Below are 24,915 nucleotides of genomic sequence, written 5' to 3' on the forward strand. Positions count from 1 at the left end.
ATAATAGAATAAGATTTTGTTTTAACAAGACTACCTACGTGCTGAGTCACCCTATACTCATCCACCCACCCATCCATCTATCTATCCACCTATAACATACTCTAAGGAAACATGTCAAAAATGGGCTTACCTTTGTTTTGGGTAGGGGGATTATGAGTAAGTTAATTTTTTCCTTTATCCCTCTCTGAATTTTCTGTGTGATTCTGATTGATGTATTTTCATTATAAATTTAAAAATTCAAATTCAGAGGAATTTCTCCCCTTGATTAAGTCTTAGAGGTTAACGCTATTAAAGGTTTTTGACGACCCTTTTTAGACTCTGTTTTATGTGTGCTACCTTTATAATTAAAATATTAAAAATGTCAATAGATGTGGAACAGCTCTACTACAATTTCACAGTTTCCTTCCACTCTCCAGCTATGAAGAAGGTAACTTGGAAAATCCTTTTATTATAACCTCTAATAAAATGTTAAAAGTATCTGTGCACGTGTGGGTGTAAAGTCCATTATCCCCCAAAAACTCTCTCTCTCGAGAGACTAACGCTGCAGGCTTGCTCTGCCCGGGTACGGGCCTCTGTGCCTCCTTGAGGTCGTGGTGACTGCTCCGAGTTGGTGCCATCTCAGAAAGGTGCTATCTTTTGTAGCAATCCCAAAGCCATGTTTCAACACAGACTCCCTGAAGGATTTTACTGACACTTTTAAGTTGAAGTTGAAAACTTCCGGGAGGGAAAGAGAGGTGAAACCTCTGAGAGGCACTGTACCTGCCAGCAATTTCAAGCAGAAATGATGGAGCAACACAGCGGTCACTCGGCACCTTCGAGACGACAGACAGGTGCTAGGGTGAGGGCATACAAAGCCAGACCAGCAACAAACGGCCAGTATCTCTGTCGGAAGGCTTTGCGTGTGCGCTTGTTTATGGGCCCCAGAGAGAGAGGTGCTGGGGAGGGGAGAGGCACAGAGAGCGCCGCTGACATAAATGAAACGGTCCGCGAATACGACAGCAGACGGCTACGGCCTGGCCGGGCGCCAGGGTGGCCTGTCAGTGTGGGTGGCCGGTTCCAGCGTGGCATTGCTCTTCCTACAAATGCAAATATGCCATCCAGCTTCTGTCTATATCTTTCACAAAATCATTCATTTCCTGTCTGTTTCCTGGTTACGGTAACAATCACAAGCTTTAAAAATAGCCTGCCCTATATAATACGGCAGACAGTGCCCAATCTGTGTTTCGGGCCTGATGCCCTTACAGCCAAGCTTTCAGCACACTGCATTTTAATTTTTTTTTCAAGGGAATTAGATTTTAAAAATAAATGAATGATGTTGTCCCAATTTATGTCTAAATTTCCGGGTGGGAATGTAACAGCAGTTGATGAGGATCTGAACATGCTAGGCAACCACAGGCAGAGGAAACAGACTGTCCACAGGAAGTGGCCTTGTCCTCAGGGACATGGACGCTAACTCCTCGTGGTCGGGAACTCAGCTTAACACCTGCTTACGGCAGCCTAGCTTCAGGCTGCCTTGATTACCCTCTAGCTGAACTCATTACTTAACTTCCGAATCAGCTCTACCTCTGTTTCTGAAAATGACATTCACCTTCCCGATCCTCAAGGCTCATAATGCTGTCCTTGGCTTGGACTTCTAACAGTCCATCATGTTACCTGTGCAATCTCGTTCCTACTGTCGCCTCTTGTCCAGTCTCACTGAGATGGCTCAGTCTCTCATCAGTCTCCCCTGACACATGCTCTAACCTCCTACTGTCCTTGTCACCAGAACCTCTCCCGTTCAAGGCAGGCTATGGACATTTCCAAGATTACTTCTGAAGTACAACATGGATCATGGTGCTTCCTCATCAAAAAATCTTCAGTTGTTTCCTACCACCCTGGAGAAGTCCATCTGAGAAAAACTCTCCTGATAATACTGAAACATGTTCCCATGCTGAGAGCCTCAGACTAGAGATAGTCTATTTCCTTGGTTTTGCCATTCAAGGCAAGGCTATTTGTCTTTATTTTGTACAACTCCCCTTCACAGGCCCACTCCCCCAGCCATGCTGAGCTCGGGCTCTGACCTGCAGAGACGGGGCTTTCCTGACATCTCCCCTCCACTGAGACAGCCATCACACCCTTGTTTCCATCCATCCTGATTTCGTCTCTTAATTGCCAGCTCTGACAGTTAAACCAAAGATATTACTGATCAAACTGGAACTGTCTCCTAGCCTTGCAGCATTTTAATTTTTGTCTCTTTAAGGGACCAATTATGTATCAATGTATTCAGTTCTCGGCATCACTGCAGTTAGTTATGCATCATGTCTCTTCTGCTAGACTACAGACTTTGAAGCAGAATTAATGTCTGAGTCATCTTTTTATTACCTAATGAGGCTAAAAAGACAGGAAACCAATATTTATTGAGTATCTACAATTTGCCTAGAACCTCATACACATTCTCTAAATTAATCCTCACAACCGTCTCATAAAGTTGGTATCCTCGTTTTACAAGAGAGAATGTAAGTTCAAAGAAATCAGTCACTTTGTCCAAGTTCACACAGCTAGAGAAGAAATGAGTCTATTTAAAACATACCCTAAGACCTGCCCATTAATGTGATCTTCAGTATATCACTTGATGCTAAGTATATAAAACAAATAAGAAGTGAAATAAATATCACTGGGCTTCCCAGCTGGCTCAGTGGTAAAGAATCTGCCTACCAAGCCCGAGACCAGGGTTTGATCCCTGGGTCGGGAAGATCCCCAGAGAAGGAAATGGCATCCCACTCCACTATTCTTGCCTGGGAAATTCCATGGACAGAGAAGCCTGGCGGGCTACAGTCCAAGGGGTCACAAAGGAGTCAGGACATGACTTAGCAACTAAACAACAACAAACATCTATTAAATGAGAGAAGCTATCATCTTCCACATACTAAAGGCCAACTTCATACAACACACCAGAATAAACTTCTCTCCTTTAGGTATGCTCAAACTGGACACAAAGAGATATTCAGTTGAACAAAAAAGGCTCATCATTTTGTAGCTGCAGCACATGCAGAGGAGGGGCCGTAATAACAGGCAAAGTCGAAGTCAGCAAAATAGTCATGTTTTTGTTTCCAGAATTACAGTTGGCTTTAAAAAATCCAAAACCTATGAGGGATCTAGAAATTGTGAGAAGAAACTGGTTAAGGAAACAGAAGGAAGAAAGATTCTGAGAAGTACACATGAGATCTGACGAGTTACATAATTGCAAGGAGGACAAGATGGAGAGGGAGCCGAAGTTGTCTCTGGACACGTTTCTCGGGTCTTCTGCACAAAAACAACACTCCTGAGTGCCTTGAGGAAATGACAAAGTTCAGCTAAGCCAAAGTACAACCTCTGCGGACCACGCTGCCGGCTCCAGCCAACCTGCACGCTCGGAGTCTCTCAAACACGTTCGTACCTTTGGAGTGTCGACACACTCTTCCTCCATGAACGCTGCCTCTGCCTGACAGCCAGACGCAGGAAACGCAAAGGTGTCCACGGTGGATGCCTGTGGGAGGAGGGCAGATCGCATCGCTCGCACGCTGGGTGAATGCACGGTCACTGGGAGCCCCACAGTCTGTGCCTGTAAATACGGCAAGAATGGAAAGTTTGGGAACATTAATCCTCTCTCTATATACATAAATGTACAAATCCCTTGAAATAAGACGATTCTTCCTGGTGCAATGAAAGGATAAACAGTGATTTGTTGGGAACTCCAGAAAAGGCGTGATGAAGTATGTACAGGTGTAGGTATCAATCTCAAGCAGTCTCTGCCATCATTCTGAGACAGGTTGTACAGAAATTCGTTCCTGTTCCACGGCGAGGTGCGTGACTTTCACAGAGACGACAAGAAAGCCAGTCTTTTTAAGGAAGGTAAGGATGTTCTTTTTTTTCCAATTCAACAAACATATATCATCTGTATCCTTAAATATATTACTCTGGAAAGATACAAAGAAGCATAGAACAGTCCCAGTCTCAAGGAGCAGGAGCTCAAAATGGAACCAGAGATAGACACACACACAACTGACCGTAACACAAGGTATACTGCAACAAGGGCCATCTACCTGCATCTTTTTTTTTTTGGCAGGGTGTGGGGTGAGATGGTCCATATTTCTTGGCAAAGCTGTGTGTGAAGAGGAAGAAGAGAGAAGCAGCAGCTACTTGGCCGGGGCAGGAAGGTCCTTCTCTGAAGGAGACGTGCAGACTAAACACAGCCTGCTTGTCCAGCAGAAACAGAGATGCTTACTGCTGAGCAAGTTATGTTCATGAAGTCAGCCTACTCTAGAAAGTCCATTCTCCATGTCTCCTCCATTAAACCCTCTAAGTAAACAAGTATTACAAACTCTTCCTTTGAAAAATCATTTAAAACAGATTTTCCTTCATGACAATGGCATGGATTGATTGAGAAGATGACATTTCTGGGTAATCCTTTCCTCCTCATCTCTTTAAAACTGGCAGAATAATTTCTTAGATCTCTTTTGAACACAACAGACATTGTAAAACATTGGAGGGAACAATCATTATACCAGTTTCTAAAAGGCAGAGGAATGGCCTATATTTTTTCTGCCATTATCACTTCAAGAGATACAGGACGGTGAGTTTCAAATTCAAGCAGATGAAAAGGAACAGAATGGTATGATTCTAGCTTTTCCTTTCCCAAGACCTGGGTTTGATTCCTGACTCCATTACTTACTAATTGTGTGAACTTAATCAGTTACCTAAACTTTTTTAATCTTATTTTCTTCAACTCCTAAAAAGGGCATAATACCTACTACACAGTGAAGTTAGGGTTGTAAAAGGTAACATGTAAAGTCCTTCACTCAGTGATGTTAATTCCTCTTTTCTCCTTCTTTCTAAAGTCTTAGAATGATGACACAATTTAATATAGGAATTACACTGCAAAATGAATATACCCTTTTGTTCTCAGATACTATCTAATGGTTCTTGGTTAAAATTTCAGACTGATGGTTTTCAACAATGGGGGGTGTGTTAGAAATATACTTTATCCTTGACTATACCTTTGAATATAGAGTATGCTTTACACTCCAACATTAACATCATTAGATATGCTGCATGAAATAAAGAATAAAATATAGCAATAGTAAAGTGTTGGTATTATACGGATGCTAAAAAAAAAAGAAAGAAAATGCACTATAAACATTCTGAGCATGATAAAGAAATAGCTTTTCTTATATCACTGCTCCTCAGGTCACTTTTGAAACTAAACATTTTTCCCCCCTTTCCAGCACTACTCATTTAAATTAACTGTTTTAGCCACAATGTAAAAATTAAATTTCCTAATAAAGTGTATTTGATATATTCTCCTTGCTCTTATCATTGTCTTTTCAATCAAAGGATAAAGCTAAACTTTTGATTTCTGTTTCCTAAATTTACTTGACTGCTCCTTCTTAATAGGGCAAAGCATTAGGTATAGACACTGCGCTGGAAATGAGACACCAACATGACAGCTAGGATATGGTGTCCTCACTTCCTGCCTCTTCTTAGCCGTGACTTTTTAAATGGCAGCACTGTGCTGGGCCAGAGCAAGCACAGCACCTTTTTCTTGGCAACTTTCACATGCAACCTGGACCACAGCAGCTTACCACGAACTTGGTGAGGACAGAGACATCACACATTTTATTGTGACAATCACTTCAGAGGAAATACAATGACAGATTTAGAGGTCTGCTTTTTAGGATTCTTGCAGTCATGGAATTAAATAAACCTTTTTGGCACAAGTTACAGTATAAGTATCCATACAGCATGCCCAACACTAAGAAGTGAAGTAAATAATATGTTATTATAATAAATAGATGGTTGATTAATATCCCAAGCAAGCAGATATTACCAGTTTCTTCAAGAGTGGCCATAAACACCATTGACACATGAAAAGATGCTTGACATCACCAATTATTAGAAAAATGCAAATGAAAACTACAAGGAGATACCACCTCACTCTGGTCAGAATTGGCTGTCTCCTTGTGGAGAAGGAAATGGCAACCCACTCCAGTATTCTTGCCTGGAAAAGTCCATGGACAGAGGAGCCTGGCGGGCTGAAGTCCATGGGATTACATGACAGAGCCTGTGTACACGAGGGTGGAGGGAGATGGGTTGGTAGAAATAAAGTGGTAGAACTAAAAAAAAAAAAAAAGTCTTCCCCGGTGGCTCAGACAATAAAGAATCTGCCTGCAATGCAGGAGACCAGGGATTGATTCCTGGATTGGGAAGACCCCTTGGAGAACAAAATGGCAACCCACTCCAGTATTCGTGCCTGGAAATCCCATGGACAGAAGGGCCTGGTGGGCTACAAGACCATAGGGTCTCCGAGTTGGACACGACTGAGCGACTAACACAAACAAAAAGTCTACAAATAAATGCTGGAGAGAGTGTGAAGAAAAGGGAGTCGTCATACACTGTTGGTGGGAGAGTAAACTGGTGCAGCCACTATGGAAAACAGTGTGGAAGTTCCTCAGAAAACTAAAAATAGAATTACCACATGCTCCAGCAATCCTACTTCTGTGTGTATATCCAAAAAAACCCTATAATTTAAAAAGATACACGCACCTCTATGTTCACAGCAGCATTATATACAACAGCCAAGACAAGGAAACAACCTAAATGTCCACTGGCAGACAAATGGATAAAGAAGACGTGGTACATATACACAGTGGAACACTACTCAGCCATAAAAAGAAGGAAATAATTTCTTGTGCAGCGACGTGGAAGCAACTGGAGATTATCATGACGAAGTGATGTAAGTTAGAAAGAGAAAGAAAATACCCTGTTGACATCGCTCATATGTGGAATCTAACATGGCACAAATGAAGCTGTCTAGGAAACAGAAGGAGGCTCACAGACCTACAGAACAGACTTGTGGTTATTATGGGAAAGGGGTTTGCAGGAGGGGAGGACGGGGAGTTTGCAGACAGCAGATGCAAACTCTTACATTCAGAACGGATAAATAACAAGGGAACTAGGTTCAATATCCTGGGATAAACCACAATGGAAAGGAACATAAAAAATGCATACATGTGTATAACTCAGTCACTTTTCTGTATAGCAGAAATTAACACTGTAAGTCAATTATACGTCAATAAAAAATTTTTAAAAAGAGTAGTCATAAGTAATGACCACGTCCACTAACTGCAATAATGTTTTAGATCACATATTTATTATCTTGAATCTCTTCTTCTGATTTTATGCCTTCCAGCACCATTAAAATGAAAATGCTTTCTCCTATGGGAAAAATCTTTAGTGTTCCTGAAGGACAGCTGAAAACTAGTAGACAGAATTCACAATAAAAAGGCATATTTTTTAAGTCATTACAGTCAATTAGATGTCGTGTTTCCTGCATACTGCTAAATCACTTCAGTCGTGTCCGACTCTGTGTGACCCCATCCCTGGGATTCTCCAGGCAAGAACACTGGAGTGGGTTGCCATTTCCTTCTCCAATGCATAAAAGTGAAAAGTGAAAGTGAAGTCCCTCAGTCATGTCTGACTCTTCGCGACCCCATGGACTGCAGCCTACCAGGTTCCTCCGTCCATGGGATTTTCCAGGCAAGAGTGCTGGAGTGGGGTGCCATTTCCTGCATATTATGTGGCAAATATAAGTACTCTCAATCCATCTAAGATGGGAATCTCACTGTTTTCTAAGTAGTAATCATAGACTATTTATCATTACACCACAAATTCCCAGGGATTGCTTTCTGGGCACCTATGAAACCACGATGACTGGCACTGTGTCTGGCACATAAGTGCTCTATCTGAACTGAACTGCTGGAATCAATTAACCAATTTCATCTTTGTAGGAAACTTGTAAAGTAAGGAGGTACTGCTGTTTTCATTCTATAGCTAAGGACACCAGAGCTCAGAGATGCTGGCTTGCTGACGTCACTCAGCTCGGTATGGAGCCCAAGGTCTGCCTGACTGCACTGCTCATGTGACCTCTGCATGGGATCCTGTGACCGGTTCCTATCGCTCCATCCAGTAACAAGCGATCTGCCACTTCTTCAAAAAGAGAGCAGAACATCAAAGAATTCAAGGGGACAGGCTCTACTAAAACTTTAAGCATATTTATAGTCACAAAAACAGAGAAATCTATTTTTTAACAAGTTCAACATGAAACATGAGAAGGCAGTCTCACAGGAAAGGGAGAACTTCAACCCAGCGCCTGCTGCTCGGCACTCCGACGGGACTCAAGATGAGTCTGTGAATGAGCACTTCTACTATTCAGATACATTTCAATCACAGGAAACAGCTTTCTATGATAATTTAGGTCAATGTATACAATGAAAAGAACTCATGTGGAGCTCGGTAATAAAAAATAATTATCAAATAGAAGAAGCTATGCTAATACATCTGAACCTCAAGCCAAATGAAATACAACTTGAGATCTAAGGAACTTGCTTCAAATTTAGCTGTGAAAAGGAAATCATGTACAATAACAGACACGTGTGCTTGGAACAATCGTTTATGTAACCCTCACTTGTGTAACATCTCAGAACAGAGACCTGGGAGGGCAGCTGCTCAGTGTGGGGCTTTCCTGCTTCTTATTTTTCTGCTGCGGCATTTTCAAGAGGGAAGGGTCTCAAAAATACACAAGCAACTCCTGCAGCTCAATTCCAGAAAAATAAACGACCCAATCAAAAAGTGGGCCAAAGAACTAAACAGACATTTCTCCAAAGAAGACATACAAATGGCTAACAAACACATGAAAAGATGCTCAACATCACTCATTATCAGAGAAATGCAAATCAAAACCACAACGAGGTACCATTACACGCCAGTCAGGATGGCTGCTATCCAGAAGTCTACAAGCAATAAATGCTGGAGAGGGTGTGGAGAAAAGGGAACCCTCTTACACTGTTGGTGGGAATGCAAAGTAGTATAGCCATTATGGAGAACAGTGTGGAGATTCCTTAAAAAACTGAAAATAGAACTGCCATATGACCCAGCAATCCCACTGCTGGGCGTATACACCAAGGAAACCAGATCTGAAAGAGACATGTGCACCCCAGTGTTCATCGCAGCACTGTTTATAATAGCCAGGACATGGAAGCAACCTAGATGCCCATCAGCAGACGAATGGATAAGGAAGCTGTGGTACATATACACCATGGAATATTACTCAGGCATTAAAAAGAATACATTTGAATCAGTTCTAATGAGATGGATGAAACTGGAGTCTATTATACAGAGTGAAGTAAACCAGAAAGAAAAACACCAATACAGTATACTAACGCATATATATGGAATTTAGAAAGACGGTAATGATAGCCCTGTATGAGAGACAGCAAAAGAGACACAGATGTATAGAACAGTCTTTTGGACTCTGTGGGAGAGGGCGAGGGTGGGATGATATGGGAGAATGATATTGAAACATGTAAATTATCATATGTGAAACGAATCGCCAGTCCAGGTTCGATGCATGAGACAGGGTGCTCGGGGCTGGTGCACTGGGATGACCCAGAGGGATGAGATGGGGAGGGAGGTGGGGGGGGTTCAAGATGGGGAACAGATGTACACCCATGGCTGATTCATGTCAATGTATGGCAAAACCAATACAATATTGTAAAGTAAAAATAAATAAATAAATAAAACTGGGAAAAAAAAGAAAAAAAGGGAAGGGTCACCTCCATTTTCCTACTGCTGCCCCAAATTTGGGATTCTCGTTTTGTCCCCCCTCTATCTCGAAAGCCATACTGCTCCACTTTGAAGGATTACAAGTGCTCAGAGATACTTCCACCCAACTATCTGGAACTTTGGCGATACATTATTTTACTCACATTTGTCTCAACATTCACATTATGTGAGACATTAAAGTATGTATAACAAAGCATATCATTTGCCTATTAAAATCATGAAGATTTCAATTTCCTTGGGTTTCTCTTTCCCATACTCTGGAGAAGTCAATGCAAGATTCTATTATACTATAAATTTTGTAGGACTGCCAAACAAGAAATACAAAGTGAAACCTCTTTTGTTCTTACTCCCACGTTAAATACAATACTCACAGAAGTAGATGGAAATCCTAAAAGATCGTGTGAATGATCTATACAGGCCATCTCCCAGTTCTCCTTAGCACCAGCCTCCTTCTGGGGACCCAGGTCCATTCTTCCCCATCAGCTGAGTCGCCACCACTGCGGCTCTCTCAGCCTTGGGCTCAGCCATGGAGCCCTCTCCTTGTCCCTTCCTCCTCAACATTATTTATTCCTTATCATTTATTATTTATTACTAAGTGCTGAACAATTATTTACTAATTTAAATGTCCCAGCATCTTAAAATTACTTCCACTTTAGAGCTTGAGAAACTGAGGCACAGAAAGACCTCAGGTAACTTTTTTAAGGTGCACAGTAGGAAATGGCAGACTCTGGGACGTGCTCCAGAGACCACCATGCTGGGCTGCCTCTCCAGACCAGGGCCGAGTCCAGCCAGGTGCACCTGGGAAAGCGCCTCACACTTGCCCTTCCTGCCGACGTCCACTGGCACCATGATAGTTCGGTCTTCAGTATTTCTCATCAACTACAGTCATCTAACAGTGCTCTCTAAATTTCTTCTCTCCCCTATCCAGTCTGCCCTTCACAATGTAGGCAGACAGCTTAGCTTAAAGTGAAATATAATTTTATCACTTTTCTTGCTTAATAGTCTTCAGCAGTTCCTCATTTCTTCCTGAATTATTAGTAAACTGAAGCTGAACCACCAGTACCTTGGCCACCTGATGCGAAGAGCTGACTCATTAGAAAAGACCCTGTTGCTGGGAAAGATTGAAGGCAGGAGGAGCAGGGGACAAGAGAGGACGAGATGGCTGGATGGCATCACCGACTCGATGGAGGTGAGTTTGAGCAAGCTCTGGGAGATGGTGAAGGACACGGAAGCCTGGCGTGCTGCAGCCCACGGGGTCGCAAAGAGTTGGCCACAACTGAGCAACTGAACAACTCTCTCCTTTACCTTGGCATTCAATCCCTTCACAGCATGGCTTCAACTTAACCACTCCGACTCTTTCATCTCCCTATTCTTCAAGGGAATTAATGTGAACAAGGCTACGCTGGCCCACTGGAGTACTTCTGCTCACACTGCTGCTGTCTATGTGTAACGCCTCTAGCTACTGCCTCTCCTGAACAGCTGTGAGGCTCTATCTTAAATGCCGTCTCTCCCAAAAAGCCTTGCCCGATCAGATGTATCTCTCTCCCCTTTGCCCTTTTTCTAAAAAACGTTCTCTCCATCACACATCTACACAAGTTCAAAATGACGACATTCATAGCATCTTCTAAATTGTGCCTTTCATTATTTTCGAAGGATTGCTATTCATGATGTTGTCTTATTTTGCTTCTATAATGTAATGACTCTGAGGGCATGTTTATACATCCTGAGGGTACGTTTTATACATCTTCTTCCCTGCAATGCCTAATAAGTGAAGCTTTCACAGTAAATCTGCAATAAAAATTTATTAAATGAAATTGAATGTCAGACTAGTTACATTAATTCTCAACATAAATGAATGATTAAAAAAAAAGAGAAGCCTCTTAAAAAAAACTGCCTGAAATAAAATTAATCCTTACAAATAGGAAGATGGTAAAATGTTTGAGAACCTAGTAAATGACAGACAGAAACTTTACAGAAAAAAAGGTGTAGAGGATGAAATCCTAGTCCTTTGTACTACACCATGAAAAACGTGTCAAGCGTCTGAACAGGCATATGCACCGATAAGACTATTGGCTAATAGGGCGTTACCTTGGCAACTGTTTGTTCAGCGATGGTGCTAGGCCGACGCTGGCGGGCATCAAGTCTCTGCTCCACAGGAAAACTGCTCCTGTGTGATTTCAGGCGCTCCACCAACAAGTAATAAATGGCAGCAAAGTGGTTATAGCTCTTGTTCTGCAAAGCCTGCAAGAGAAAACAAGTGCCAAAGGCAGAGAAACATAAAAACCAATTCAGTGATTTACACCTTTCTAAAAAAGGGGGGGAAAACACAACACTATATATCAACTATTCTTCAATAAAATTAAAAACATAAGGGGATATATGTATACCTATGGCTGATTCATGTTGAGGTTTGATAGAAAACAACAAAATTCTGTAAAGCAATTATCCTTCAATTAAAAAAATAATTAAAAAAAAATGCAAGGAGTCTGGCTAAAATAAGTAAATAAATAAAGAAGGGAGGGAAGAAATCATGTGTTCTTAAAAAAAAGAGTAACAAGTAAAGCATGCCTCAAAATGAAAGGTATTCCAGAATTCAGAATAGAAGACAGATAACTTCATTAAGTGTATAAAGGGTGATACCTCTGAATGACTTGACTGGCCCTTTCACATTAATTGGATCCATTTATTTTTCTGCATGCAGAGAAAATGCCATTATTGTCTCATGCAGACGTTCCCCAACACTGTCACTGCGGTCCCATCTCAAGGCTGTCAGGCTGGTTAGCAACCTGAGCCCACAGGCTCTAATTCCACAGCCTCGACACAGGCCCAAACCACTGCCAACCCTGAAGTCAATGATTAAAGTCTTTGGGGAAATTTCTGGTGATTATTTTGGGCTGGAGAATGACATCTGGACACTAGGTTGAGAGATGCTGTGTCTCCATTCTTAGGTAATTTTTTCCTCTTGTTTTTGCAGTCCCACCCTCTTGAAACCTTGAAAATAAAATTGCTTCCCAATTTTTCACATCCCTGGTCGGCTAGCTCTCCAATGATGCTAATGAAAAAGAAAAACAGCAGCTCCTCTGGCTTCTAATTCCACGTGACAGGCTGCATAGGTGCTGCGCCGTGCAGCTCGGGTGCAGAGCGCCAGCAGCAAACATTGCAGGCTGAGGGAACCGCGTTCACAGCTGCCGTCATGGGCAAAGACAGAAAAGCCTCGCTGAGCCCATGATGAGCAAAAGCAGAGTGGTGTGGCTTCACTTCTGGCTGCAGTGAAGGAAAGGCAGCACAGGCCACAGTACTTTGTCTTCACCGGGGCATATTTTATGTTCTTGTTATGCTTCATTCTTAAAAATACTGTTTTTGACTGCTGTGGAGGTATTAAAATATGTATATCCTATGAATATGCTAACTACTAAAGGGCAGAAATAAAGCTGAATCTCCCAGGTCCATGACCTTCTCAGATCTATGACCCATACAACTTCCAAATCAGGAATCTACCTGCTATTGTTGCCTTCTGAGTTTCTTCAGTTCACAACTAAATCCCACTGGTTTTCCTAAACCTGATGTCTTCCCTTCTTCCTTCATGTTCAGCTCTCCGCCTTGTTCTGTATCTGCACGCTTATGTTCCATATAAACTAGCTTATTACCTGTATAAGAGTTTATGTTTCATCTTAGAAGAAACTTTCTACTGTTTATTTGTTAAGTTTCCATCACTGTCTTTCCTCAAATATACATAAGGCTTCCTTTTGAATTTTTTGGCATATGGGGCAAAGGCAAGAATTTATATATTGATTTAAAGAGCAACCAAAAACAGAGTGTGCTGAAATCTCCAGGGAACACTGACCTGCACGCCAAGGCGCTGGTTTGGCCAGAAGACCAGGATGACGAGTATGAGAATGAAATTTTAAGTTACTAAGCATTGATACAACAGAGTCCTGAAACATCTTTAGTCAAATCTCCAATTCCTTTACCTCGATGGTTTTCTGTTGATCTATTCCAAGGCCGTGCATTAATCGCAGAACCTGCTCATTAAACTCCCCGATGGACGGCTCGTTTTCTTGCCCTTGTGGATAAAGAACAGGCCTCTGAACGGGAACTTCCACGAGCATCCACTTGTGCTCCTTGATTTGCGCTATGGTCAGCCGTTTGGCCGGGTCCAGGACCAACATCCTTCGAATCAGGTGCTCACAATCTACAGAAAACACAGTGTTACAGAAGTCATGTGATTTGCCTTGCACTGAGGGGTATTTACCTGACTCGTGACTTTGTGCAGTGGTGATAATCTTTGTATCCTCCACAGTGTCCACTGGAAAGCAGAAGGTCAAATGAGTAAATAAAACCTGAAGGCTATTTGTATTCGTCCAGTTCACACAATGAATGCTGACACGTGAAATTAACCATCTCCGTGAATGAATACTTAAGAAAAACAGGAGGGTGTAGGTCTATTCAAATCTGCACTAAATAAAACTTCTTATTGAATTTCTCAATTGAAAATATCTAGACACAGACTTAGATTTCCACTAAAGAAAGAGAGAGAAAAGTCTTCTTCCTAGAACAACAAATAGTAATGGATCCTTCCGGTCACTTCTGAGGCTGATACACTAAGATTGCGTGAGGCAAGAGCCCTCCAAGGAACTGTTGCTATTCTCTATTTCAGTGCAACTGAGAAAAATGTGGGTGAAACAGCAGTTACTTCTGATGACACGAAGTGAACTGCACTGCCGCAATTCTGGGCACTCACTTATCCTCTGAGCTGATATCACCCTCCTTACTAACCCGCATAAGCTAACCTTCCATTACAAGCTAAGCGCCAGGCACCATGCTAAGAGCTCGACACAGATTAATTTAATTAATCCCTCAACATCCCTGTTAGGAACAATTGTTATTTCCATTTTATAGAGTGAGGAAACTGAAGCACAGAAATATAACTTGCCAAGGTCAGACCACCAGTAAGTGGTGGACTCAGGATGAAACCAGGCAGTCTGGCTCCAAAATCCACTCTCTTAAGTACCAGAACATTAATTCTGTTACTAGGAACTGGTAAGTTAAGGATGATAACGAAAATCTAAACTGAGTGAACTTAACTGCTGCCTATGCAGCAACTCAATACAAGACTGGAAGGGATTATAGCCCTTCATCTTAATTCAGTTGTTTTGCTAGCTGGTTTCAAGTTTAAATAAAAAGGTTAATTTTGTAACCTCCCACGAGAAGATATGGGAAAATCCATTTCATACTTAGAGTGACATGGTTGTAAATCTGTATCTACAAAGTGCTTCTCAAAGGCTAAAATAAACACCTAGAACACTCACAGACGAGGGCAAATGGGAAGATTTACTGTTCTTAATCTGGGACACTCTCTGTTCCAGTTACAAGTAGGAAGGCTGGAATTTGTCTTACCTACATGGAGGGGGTTGCTTATTTCTATGACTTTTAAAGTGACTCAGTCACTGTCTTTGGCACCCAAACTCTTAGAAAAAGAGAAGTCTTTCTTTAGGCATTCATTTGCAGAAAAAATTCTGTAAAGCACAATTTTAAGATAAACAGGTTGTTACCTTCTGACATGAAATATGGAATCCGGAATCTTCCTTCTAAAACTCTCTGCCTCAAAATTGGAAGAGTTGGTCCATCGAAAGGTAGAGCTCCACAGACAAGGACGTAAAGAACCACTCCCATGCTCTGTGGAAGAAAATAAGGCTGTCATTTCTCTACTGAGGACTCTGAACGCTCTTTGTTTTCCTAAAATATCCTCAAACTCTTAAAATTATATGGACTGAAAATTCCTGTTTGAATTTACTACTGTCTCAGAAATAATAATAAACAAAAAAGCTGAAATGCTGACTACTGCAATAAAGCATCCTATAAATAAATACCAAAAGAACTAAACTTAATCATTTTGATTACTAAACTTTAAATCACTGCTGATATTAGGATGATAACATCTTCCCCTAGAAATTCTTTCCTACAATTTTTACTCTGATTAATTACAGGCCAGTGGACAGGAAAAGTATGAACTACTATCTATGTGTTACGTACCAAGAGCTTCAAAATGGGCCAGAGCACCCAGTGTTATCATTATAGATGCATTTAACACAGCAAAGCAAAGAAATACCCAAATATCCAGCTGTGGTCCTTCATACTGCTGCCCTTCAAAGACTTCTGGGGCTGCATAAGGGGGGCTGCCACACCATGTTGCCAGCAGTTCACCACTTTTAAAGAAATTTCCAAAACCGAAATCTAGTGGGATGGAAATAAACGTTACTTTCATCTATGCTCTCGAACTATACTGAATTTCTCAGACTAATTTTATAATACACTGTATCGACAATACCACTACTAATTCACTCTGTGAGCATGGGGTGGCATGTAACTTGTGATGTTTCCTTAGCATTTAGCACAATGAGTAGCAAATATTAAGCATTCAATAAATATTTCTTGAATGAATGTGTTAATGAATTAAGTTTTCTTCTCAAAGAGAATGAGTGAGAGGCTGGAAAAAAGACTTTAAAACATATATTTTTAAGGCTGAAAAGAAAAATTCCACCAATAAGGACAACCAGCTTGAATTTGGTAATTTTAGAATTTCAGTGACTCCATGATTTAGAGCTCTTGAGCTTATACGGTCTCTAAAGAAAGAAACAAATGAGTGAAACTCTAAGATATTTACCTAAACACAACCAAGGGACTGGCTGCTCTTAGTCATTACCCCAAGGTAGCAAGATAACTTTTTAAGGCAACTGAGGACAGTGTTTCCTAAGTAACAACTCTCTGAAGTGTTGGCTCCCACATCCTGAATAGACAGATCTCATCTGAATAGCTCATTAACATGTGATGGCTCTGTGGCTCGACCACAGGCCACTTATCAGCATTATCACTTATTTACTCATTTTTGTAAGGTAGTGGCATTATACTTCTAAACAGTTAATGGCCTTCCCCTTATGATATCAGTCACACTGAATCTGCAGCTTTGATATATAGCATGCACTCTGGAAGCACTGTACTCAGAGGCCTTCAATACACACGGAAGTTATCACGGAAGACAAACACAGTGAGCACTCTGGTGTAAATGCAAGCTTTTGCTAAGCCCTCACACAGTCTCATGTTCTCAGCAGAGGAACAAACTCCTGTTATTTTGTAAGTTACAGCCATACTGTCTTTATGCTGCAACAGACTCCTGCCTGAAGGACACGCCTTAGTGATAAGAACTGGCTCTCCTCTGGCTAGTGTCTGCACTGCATGGAGGGTGAGCTTTCAGAGGGGCCCCCAGCGGGCTGGACCAAGTCTCCTGCACCAGACTGACGGTCTGTGGGACACAGGCTCAGTCTTCCTGAGCCTCAAGCGCCACAGCTGTAACACAGAAACATGTGCAGCCAACAGGCTGCTGTGCAGATCCAGTAAGTTAATAGAAACTCAGACTCCACTCCCATCTTGAGACTATGGCGCACTTCTCTACTTATTTTTATTTTTGGCTGTGCTGGGCTTTCTCTAGTTGCGGTGAGGGGGGTCTGCTCTCTAGTTGCGGTGCGTGGGTTTCTCAGGGCAGTGACTTCTCTTATTGCAGAGCACAGGCTCTAGGGCGTGCGGGCTTCAGTAGCTGTCTAGTAATTAAAGTTATTTAACTTTCCTGAATCTTTCTTTCTGTACCTATAAGTGTGGGGATAATTTGCCTGCCCAGATAGGATGCTATGAGGAGTAAAGGAGATAAGAACATAAGATTCTTGATTCCTGGAGCACAGTAGATGTGAAGTATTGGCTCCCTTCTCCTTAAGTGAAGCCATCATTAGCAATGACTGCCCTTCACAGAAATGGGTCCTGAGAAAATACACTGGAAGGGTAAACAAGGAGTGGAGACAGACTTTCCTGGCGGTCCAATGGCTAAGACTGCAGGCTCCCAATGCAGGGGGCCTGGGTTCAATCCCTGGTCAGAGAACTGCATCCCGCATGACGCAATTGCAAGATTCCGTGTGCCGCAGTGAAGAGGGAAGATTCCACATGCCGCAACTGAGGCTTGGCACAGTCAAATAAATAAGGAAACAAACAAATGTCAGAAAGAAAAAGAGCCGTGGAGAAGCTTAAGGGTTCAGAAGAGAAAAGATGGTGCACATGGGAAGAGGGATGGTGTGTCTAAACCTGGAGGAACAGCGGTGTGGTCCATCCTTGGCGTCCAGAAATGCAAGGCAACGAGAACGCCTTCCTCCATTACGCAACGGCAGTCAGTCCTATACTTGGCTTCCCAAACTGACTGTCAGAGAGGTCTTATCTTCTCAACCCCACCTCTACACCTAACAATTCACACCCCATCACAATCCGCGTGTTCATATTGACAGGTATTTCTCATTTTCTAAAAAACTACACTCAAACCAGCCAAGGACAGATGGTCAAATAATATCCAAAGAGGAAGATGTTAATTCCAGTCACATGGAGAAGCACAAGAAGCTCTGGGATGTGTGTTTGGAGATCCTGAAATAGGTCCAATAATTGCTGTCCTTTAAACCATAATCACAGGATGAGTTTTAGCACATGTAAGTTGAGGCTACTCTCCAAATAGCACTGTAACATTTTAATGTCTCAAAGAGCCATTCTCAACCCCTTCAATCTGAAACCCTTTCCCCCATCCCGCCCCGACTCCGTAGAACAAACTCAAAGAGGGACATGGGCCTGTCGGCTTAGACTCCACTCCTCTCAGCACCCTCACTGGACGCTTCGTTGGCAGGAAGACAGAAAGAGTAGGAGAGCACCACAGTGCCTATGGTGGCCTAGACTCAACCTCGGCTATACCCCTCTGGGACAAAGCCAGCTGCCTGCTGCCTCAGAAGAGGGGGGCTACTACACAGATGTTACCTCTATTTCCTGTAGGTAACTGAAGAAAATAGGAACTTGAGCCTGCAGGAACATTCAAAGGAGCACTGCAACACTATCAGGTGCATTAGAATTATTATAATAGCATTTAGGTAGATGTCGTCTATAACCCTGTCAAAGCATTAAATATTTTATTTGTAATCATGCAATCTATGGGCTAAGGAAGGCTTTGGAGTCAGGCAAATCTTGGGTTTTCCGCTTAGCTGTGTGATCTTGGGCAAACTGATTTCTCAGAGTCCTGGTTTCCTCACTTGCAAAACAGAGACAATGTCTATGCTCACAGTAACTATGAGTAATATATAATGAGTATATGTGGATGTGTACACTTAAAGTAGATAACATATAATGCTTTAGGCATGCTACCGAAACACAGCAGGTGCTCAATAAACAGCAGCCATTGAGTAAGCTACTCAATGCGAGGGAAGAATAGCAATTCTTCCTGCTTTACTTATCTGTCTTCCCTATGAGACTAAACTCCTTGAGAGCGCAGAAGGGGGACTGTACCCCCAGACCCAGCACACTGACAGCAGCTGTTCAATGAAGGTTTGCTGAATATGTTGTCATCATCTCTTTTAAAAGTGCCAGAAGCTGATCTAAGCTTTCCTAAGATGATTTATTCTTAATAACCCCATGAGGTATCCTTATTCTAGGAGGAAGTGAGGGTAGGATGTTAAGGACCTTGCTAGAAATTATACTAAGCTGTAGACTTGCAAGAGAAACCTAATCTGACTAAAGCACATTCACTGTTAACCACCTTTATGTCCTTCTCTGGCCCAGTGACATGTAGCTATTTTTGAACAAGTTCATAATTATCAGGTTTAAGACGTGGCAATGGGAAGACACTTAAAAGTCTTTTTGTTTCTTACTGGAAATCTGGACAACTTGCTTTGTTCACAGTCTGCAGCTTTCTGCTTAAAGGCATACAGTGAAACAAGGGGTGACCAAGAGGGATGAAATATGAAAACAGTAGAGCTATGCAGGATTTTTTTATTGTTATTTATTCATATGGAATAGGTTAATGTTTTAGCACATGAAATTCCTTCCTTCATCAAACATCTGAGTGCATACATGTGTCAACCATTCTAAAAACAAAGAAAGATCATCTCCCAACAATAGCGAAAAATCAAAGACCCCACATTATTATCTGACTTTTGAAAAGCATTATGAACAGTCATGTGGGCATTCCTCTCTATTCTAGACCCAGAACCAAACTGTCCTGCTGGAAAGGAAACCTCCTTTTAGTTTAATGTCTTCTCTAATGCTCCGATCTGCAAGTGAATACCTCAAATGATGGCCGCTATTTCCTCAGACACTTTTTTAAATTATTGTTTCTCTGTCATAGAATGTATGCCATGTTATGATGGATTCGTTTTGATATTATTTAACTTTGAATTCTGAAATAAATTTAGATTTACTGAAGAGTGGCCACAATAAAGTAAGAAGAACTCCCTCTGTCCTTCATGCAACTCCCTCCTCTAGTATTAACATTTCATATAACTATAAATAATCAAAACCAAGGATAACACTGATGGAACACTGTTAATTAAAACATGGACTTCATTAAGATCGCTCCAGTGTTTTCATTAATGTCCCTTCTCAATGCAGGATTCCACACTGGGCTCAGCTGTCATGACTTCCTTGTTGTTCAGTTGCTAAGCCATGTCTGACTCTGCCCACGGACTGCGGTCCACCAGGCTTGGTCTTCTCTAATGTGCAACATCTCCTCAGACTGTCCTTGTCTTTCCTGATCTCTTGATTAAGGTGGTATCTGATGGGTTACCCTATTATAAAATTATTTTGCCCTTTGAAATTAATAAATATTTTAGAGAAGATACATTGACACTCTATATACCCTGTTCTCTTAAACTTTCACATGTTAGTTTAGCACTCATTGGCAGATCTTGACTGTAGCAATGATCACTGTGATGGTCTAATGGGGAGCTTTTGTTTCCTGTATTCTTTCAACAGTATAAATTACAACTCTTCAAGAGTTGTCCCTTCTTCCCCTCTTATTTATTTATTGATCAGATAATTTCTTTATTTTTTACAACACTGTCATATTATATGCATCATAAGTATTTACTTTATTCTTTGGATTACAATTCAATACTGAAAGAAGAAAGTGAGAATTTAATAGCTCAGTCATGTTTAACTCTTTGCAACCTCATGGCCTGTAGCCTGCCAGGCTCCTCTGTCCATGAAATTCTCCAGGCAAGAATACTGGAGTGGGTTGCCATTCCCTTCTCTATGAGATCTTCCCAACCCAAGGATCGAACCTGGGTCTCCCGCATTACAGACAGATTCTTTACCATCTGAGACACCTTCTGATGCTTAAATAGTTCCAGCTTTGGCCACTAGGAGATAATTCAGGTTGGCTCCTGTATCCTTTCAACATGCCCCCATCTTTTAAAAATTTCTTTTTAAGTATTTCCTTATCTTTTGGTACCAGAGATGTTCCAGGCAGATCTTGTACTTTCCTGTCCCATCCCAGGAATCAACCACTTTTCCAAGGAGCCCTGACTTCTTTTACAGAGAAATGGTATTTAAGAACCAAGACTAAGACCTAGATGTACTCACTGTAGCTGGGCTAACATCAAACAGAAGAAATATATGTATGAATGCTTATCAGCGTACACACACCCACACCCTGTATTTATGCTGATTCCTTTCTATATGTATACGCATTAAGGAGAAATGTTAACCTATGAGTTCATATTGATACTTCTTACTCCAATTCAGGGTTCAGACTAGCATTAATTTGATATTATTTTTATTCATACTTGATTGACTAAACAACTCGACAAAATTTTGAAGGTATAAAGTTTTTTTCCTTGAGGTAATTTGTTATTTGTGTGGGAATAATTGCTTGAACTTTCACTCATAACATACCTTGAATTTGTCAGCTCAATCAAGATTCTCAACATTTCTTGAGCATAGCAGGTAAAAGACAAATCTTTCTCAAAGAACTCTTAGCTTCAAAATTTTAAGATATGAAAGCATAAGTTTTTGAAGCAAAATGACAACTAGTCTTTCAACATGGTATATGAGTTATAATCAAATCCAAAAATCATTTACATCTCGCCTACTTTGGACTAGGCATTACACACTTGGTATTTTTGTATATATTATCTCATTTAATCATCATGACAGTCCTGTGAGGTATGAATGTCCTTTACCTTACAAAGGGGGAAACTGAAGCTACTGCTGCTGCTAAGTCGCTCAGTCGTGTCTGACTCTTAGTGATCCTGTGGACCGTAGCCTACCAGGCTCCTCTGTTCATGGGATTTTCCAGGCAAGAGTACTGGAGTGGGCTGCTGTTTCCTTCTCCAACTGAAGCTGAAAGTGGTTAAGTGAGTTGCCCAAACTATCTACAGCTCCAAGTGGCTGAACGAGTATTCAAATATAGGTCCTTTGAACTCCAAGTCAGGTGGGGTTTTTCTGTTTTTTGTTTTTAACTGTATCACCGTCACTCTTCAGAGAAGTTTAATACAACTTAAAAATGGAGGTAAGGCTATTATAAGTCCTGGGAAAAATGCCTTACATTGTACAGAGATGAGAGGTTTTCTAATTTATCCCTCTGCTACCAGAACTTGACAAGTGAGGGCTTTCTCGTCTCTACAATACTGAATGCTTTGTTAAAAGCATCCTTAATAAGTGAATGGGAATAATTAGGATGTTTACAAAGCAAATCTCAAATATACACCTACATTCATTTTAGAAATCCATATTTATTTTAAGAATGCATGACATGTTAAAATAGACACATCTTGTCCTTTTCATGTGAAGATGATTTATAGCATCTTATACTCCGAGGCATATACTCCAAGGTTTTACTTTGACGTCAGCTTTGGGATTTCCTGCGATATCTATATTTCCTCACTTAATTTTCATGTCACATGAAATATCAATAAAGAAAGCATTTGGGGTAGAGTTTCTAACTACAGAACAGATTAATTACTGTTGACTAGTTTGCTCAGAAATCAACTTGGCCTCACAAGCTGAGTCCTCTAATTATTTACTTTCTAACTAACCACTAACAGACCATGGATATATTTGAAAACAGTATAAGAACTGCTATTACTGTTTTCTGCTTTATATTTTTAAAGTGATTGATTGACCCAAATCTTCCTGATAAGAAAAACCAACTATTATTACTGTTATCACTAAGTTACATAAATTATCAGCGCCTAAACACCATTAGCAAAGGGTTAACGTTTTAGGAACAACAAGGCCTTACAAAGAGTAAGCAACATGACATCTGGTCCCATCACTTCATGGCAAATAGATGAGGAAACAGTGGAAACAGTGACAGACTTTATTTTTTTGGGCTCAAAATCACTGCAGATGGTTAATGCAGCCATGAAATTCAAAGACGCTTGCTCCTTGGAAGAAAGGTTATGACCAACCTAGGCAGCATATTAAAAAGCAGAGACATTACTTTGCCAACAAAGGTCCGTCTAGTCAAAGCTATGGTTTTTCCAGTAGTCATGTATGGATGTGAGAGTTGGACTTATAGTCCAGAAAGCTGAGTGCCGAAGAATTGATGCTTTTGAACTGTGGTGTTGGAGAAGACTCTTGAGATTCCCTTGGACAGCAAGGAAATCCAACCAGTCCATCCTAAAGGAAATCAGTCCTGAATATTCATTGGAAGGACTGATGCTGAAGCTGAAACTCCAATACTTTGGCCACCTGATGTGAAGAACTGACTCATCTGAAAAGACCCCGACGCTGGGAATGATTGAAGGTGGGAGGAGAAGGGGATGACAGAGGATGAGATGGTTGGATGGCATCACTGACTCAATGGACATGAGTTTGAATAAGCTCTGGGAGCTGGTGATGGACAGGGAAGCCTGGCATGCTGCAGTCCATGGGGTCACAAAGAGTCGGACACAACTGAGTGACTGAACTGAATTGAATGGGACAAAGAGTAAATAAGCTGATCCTGTTGATTACTGTCTGATGGGAACAAAGCTCATTAGCGAATATTCTCGGAGTGAAACAGACCAAATATTAGCATGCATACAAATCACCTGGGAGACCACTGAAATTCGGTTCTGATTCAGCAGGCCTGGGGTAGGGGAGTTCCAGAGTCTGCACTCCCAACAGGCTCCAAAGTGATGCTCATGCTGGTCCTCTGACCACTCTTCCAGTAGTCAGGACACAAAGAATAAAATAGAGGTCATGAAAAAGATACAGAAGATGTGGAACAGCTTGTCACTGTTTATTGTTGTGAAATAGAATTACTAAATAGTTTCAGGATTTAATATTTACATGACAAAGACTAAATAGAAGTCCTTAGGTAAACTATTTCAAGTCATTTTTTAAAAAAGAAAAAAAGCAAACAAAACATTGAAAACCAGTCTTCAAGCTAAGAAAAAAGTAAATGATTTCCAGGAATCAATACAACCCAGGCAACTTTTAATCTCCAATAGTGTGTTATAATGTCTAATTTATAATTTTAAAAATCCTCCTACACAGAAGCAGATGGCTTTAGTGTTAAATTTATCCTTGTTTCTAAAATTGCCAGTAGAATTCAGATATCCAGTCTTGCTGAAGAGTTACATGTCTTTTTTGTAGTTATTATAATAGGAGAGAAGAAGACAATTTTGAGGAAATGAAAGCTGACAAATGAAAGGTAGGAGAGTGTGGAGCCAGAGCTGACCCATTGCACAAACTGAATACCAATCAGCAATCGCTGACGTCAATGCGTACTTTGCTGTCCACGGGCAAGGGAAGGCCAGCTGCACAGTTTACTTCCAAACATCAGTCACCTCCTCCCTACCTGACGGGAGGACACAAGAACAGTCATCACAGCTGAGATGAAATGTGATCCTGCTGACCATGGTGAGACATCTATTTGTCCAATGAGAGAGTTTAGTGAGCTAAGAAGTGAATTAAATGTTCTTCCTCGGCCCAAAATGGAGTGGGGAGGAGGAAAGAGATGAACAGGGGAAAAATAAGACAAAAGGAAACAGAACCCTTTGTGCCACCTTCCATGTTCCAGGCTTACTGTGTGGCCAGGGCTAAGCAGGCTTGAAGGATAAAGACAAGGTCTCTGTTTGCTGATGCAAAGCTCTCTGCACATTTTACATAATATAGTGGCAGGAGGATAACAAATGGAAGACTTTTAATAAATATTTTACTAACAAAACCTGTTTCAGCCTATCCCACCCTTTTTTGGTTTCAGGGCAGAAAACTAGAATTATATATACAGAAATCTGATCTCCAGTTCTTCCAGTAAGCAGGAAGATTGCTAGAAGCAATCACGAGAGATGATGGGCTACCTATAGATTACAGGTCAGTTCAGAAAGGAAGCATTCATCTTGGGTTAAAGACGAGACCTGTGATGCACAGGTTAGATTTAGTAGGCTTATTACATACAACTAATTACACTGAAGGTCCCTCTTAGAAAAATATATT

The 24,915-nt window shown here is 41.2% G+C and overlaps 1 protein-coding gene across 3 annotated transcripts in view; it reads right to left on the reverse strand.

The window, feature by feature from the left end:
- The window catches only part of SIK2 (salt inducible kinase 2), a 129,517-nt gene that overhangs the window by 13,270 nt on the left and 91,332 nt on the right, over positions 1 to 24,915 (reverse strand). For all 3 annotated transcript variants that reach the window (XM_065944289.1, XM_065944290.1, XM_065944291.1), the window contains exons 5-9: positions 15,749 to 15,873; positions 15,192 to 15,315; positions 13,611 to 13,831; positions 11,728 to 11,880; positions 3,416 to 3,580 (exon numbers count right to left, since the gene is read on the reverse strand). In XM_065944289.1, the coding sequence (XP_065800361.1) occupies positions 3,416 to 3,580; positions 11,728 to 11,880; positions 13,611 to 13,831; positions 15,192 to 15,315; positions 15,749 to 15,873 (788 nt within the window). The remainder of the gene's footprint in view (positions 1 to 3,415; positions 3,581 to 11,727; positions 11,881 to 13,610; positions 13,832 to 15,191; positions 15,316 to 15,748; positions 15,874 to 24,915) is intronic.

Source organism: Muntiacus reevesi, chromosome 9 (genome assembly GCF_963930625.1).
Source record: "Muntiacus reevesi chromosome 9, mMunRee1.1, whole genome shotgun sequence".
NCBI lineage: Eukaryota > Metazoa > Chordata > Mammalia > Artiodactyla > Cervidae > Muntiacus > Muntiacus reevesi.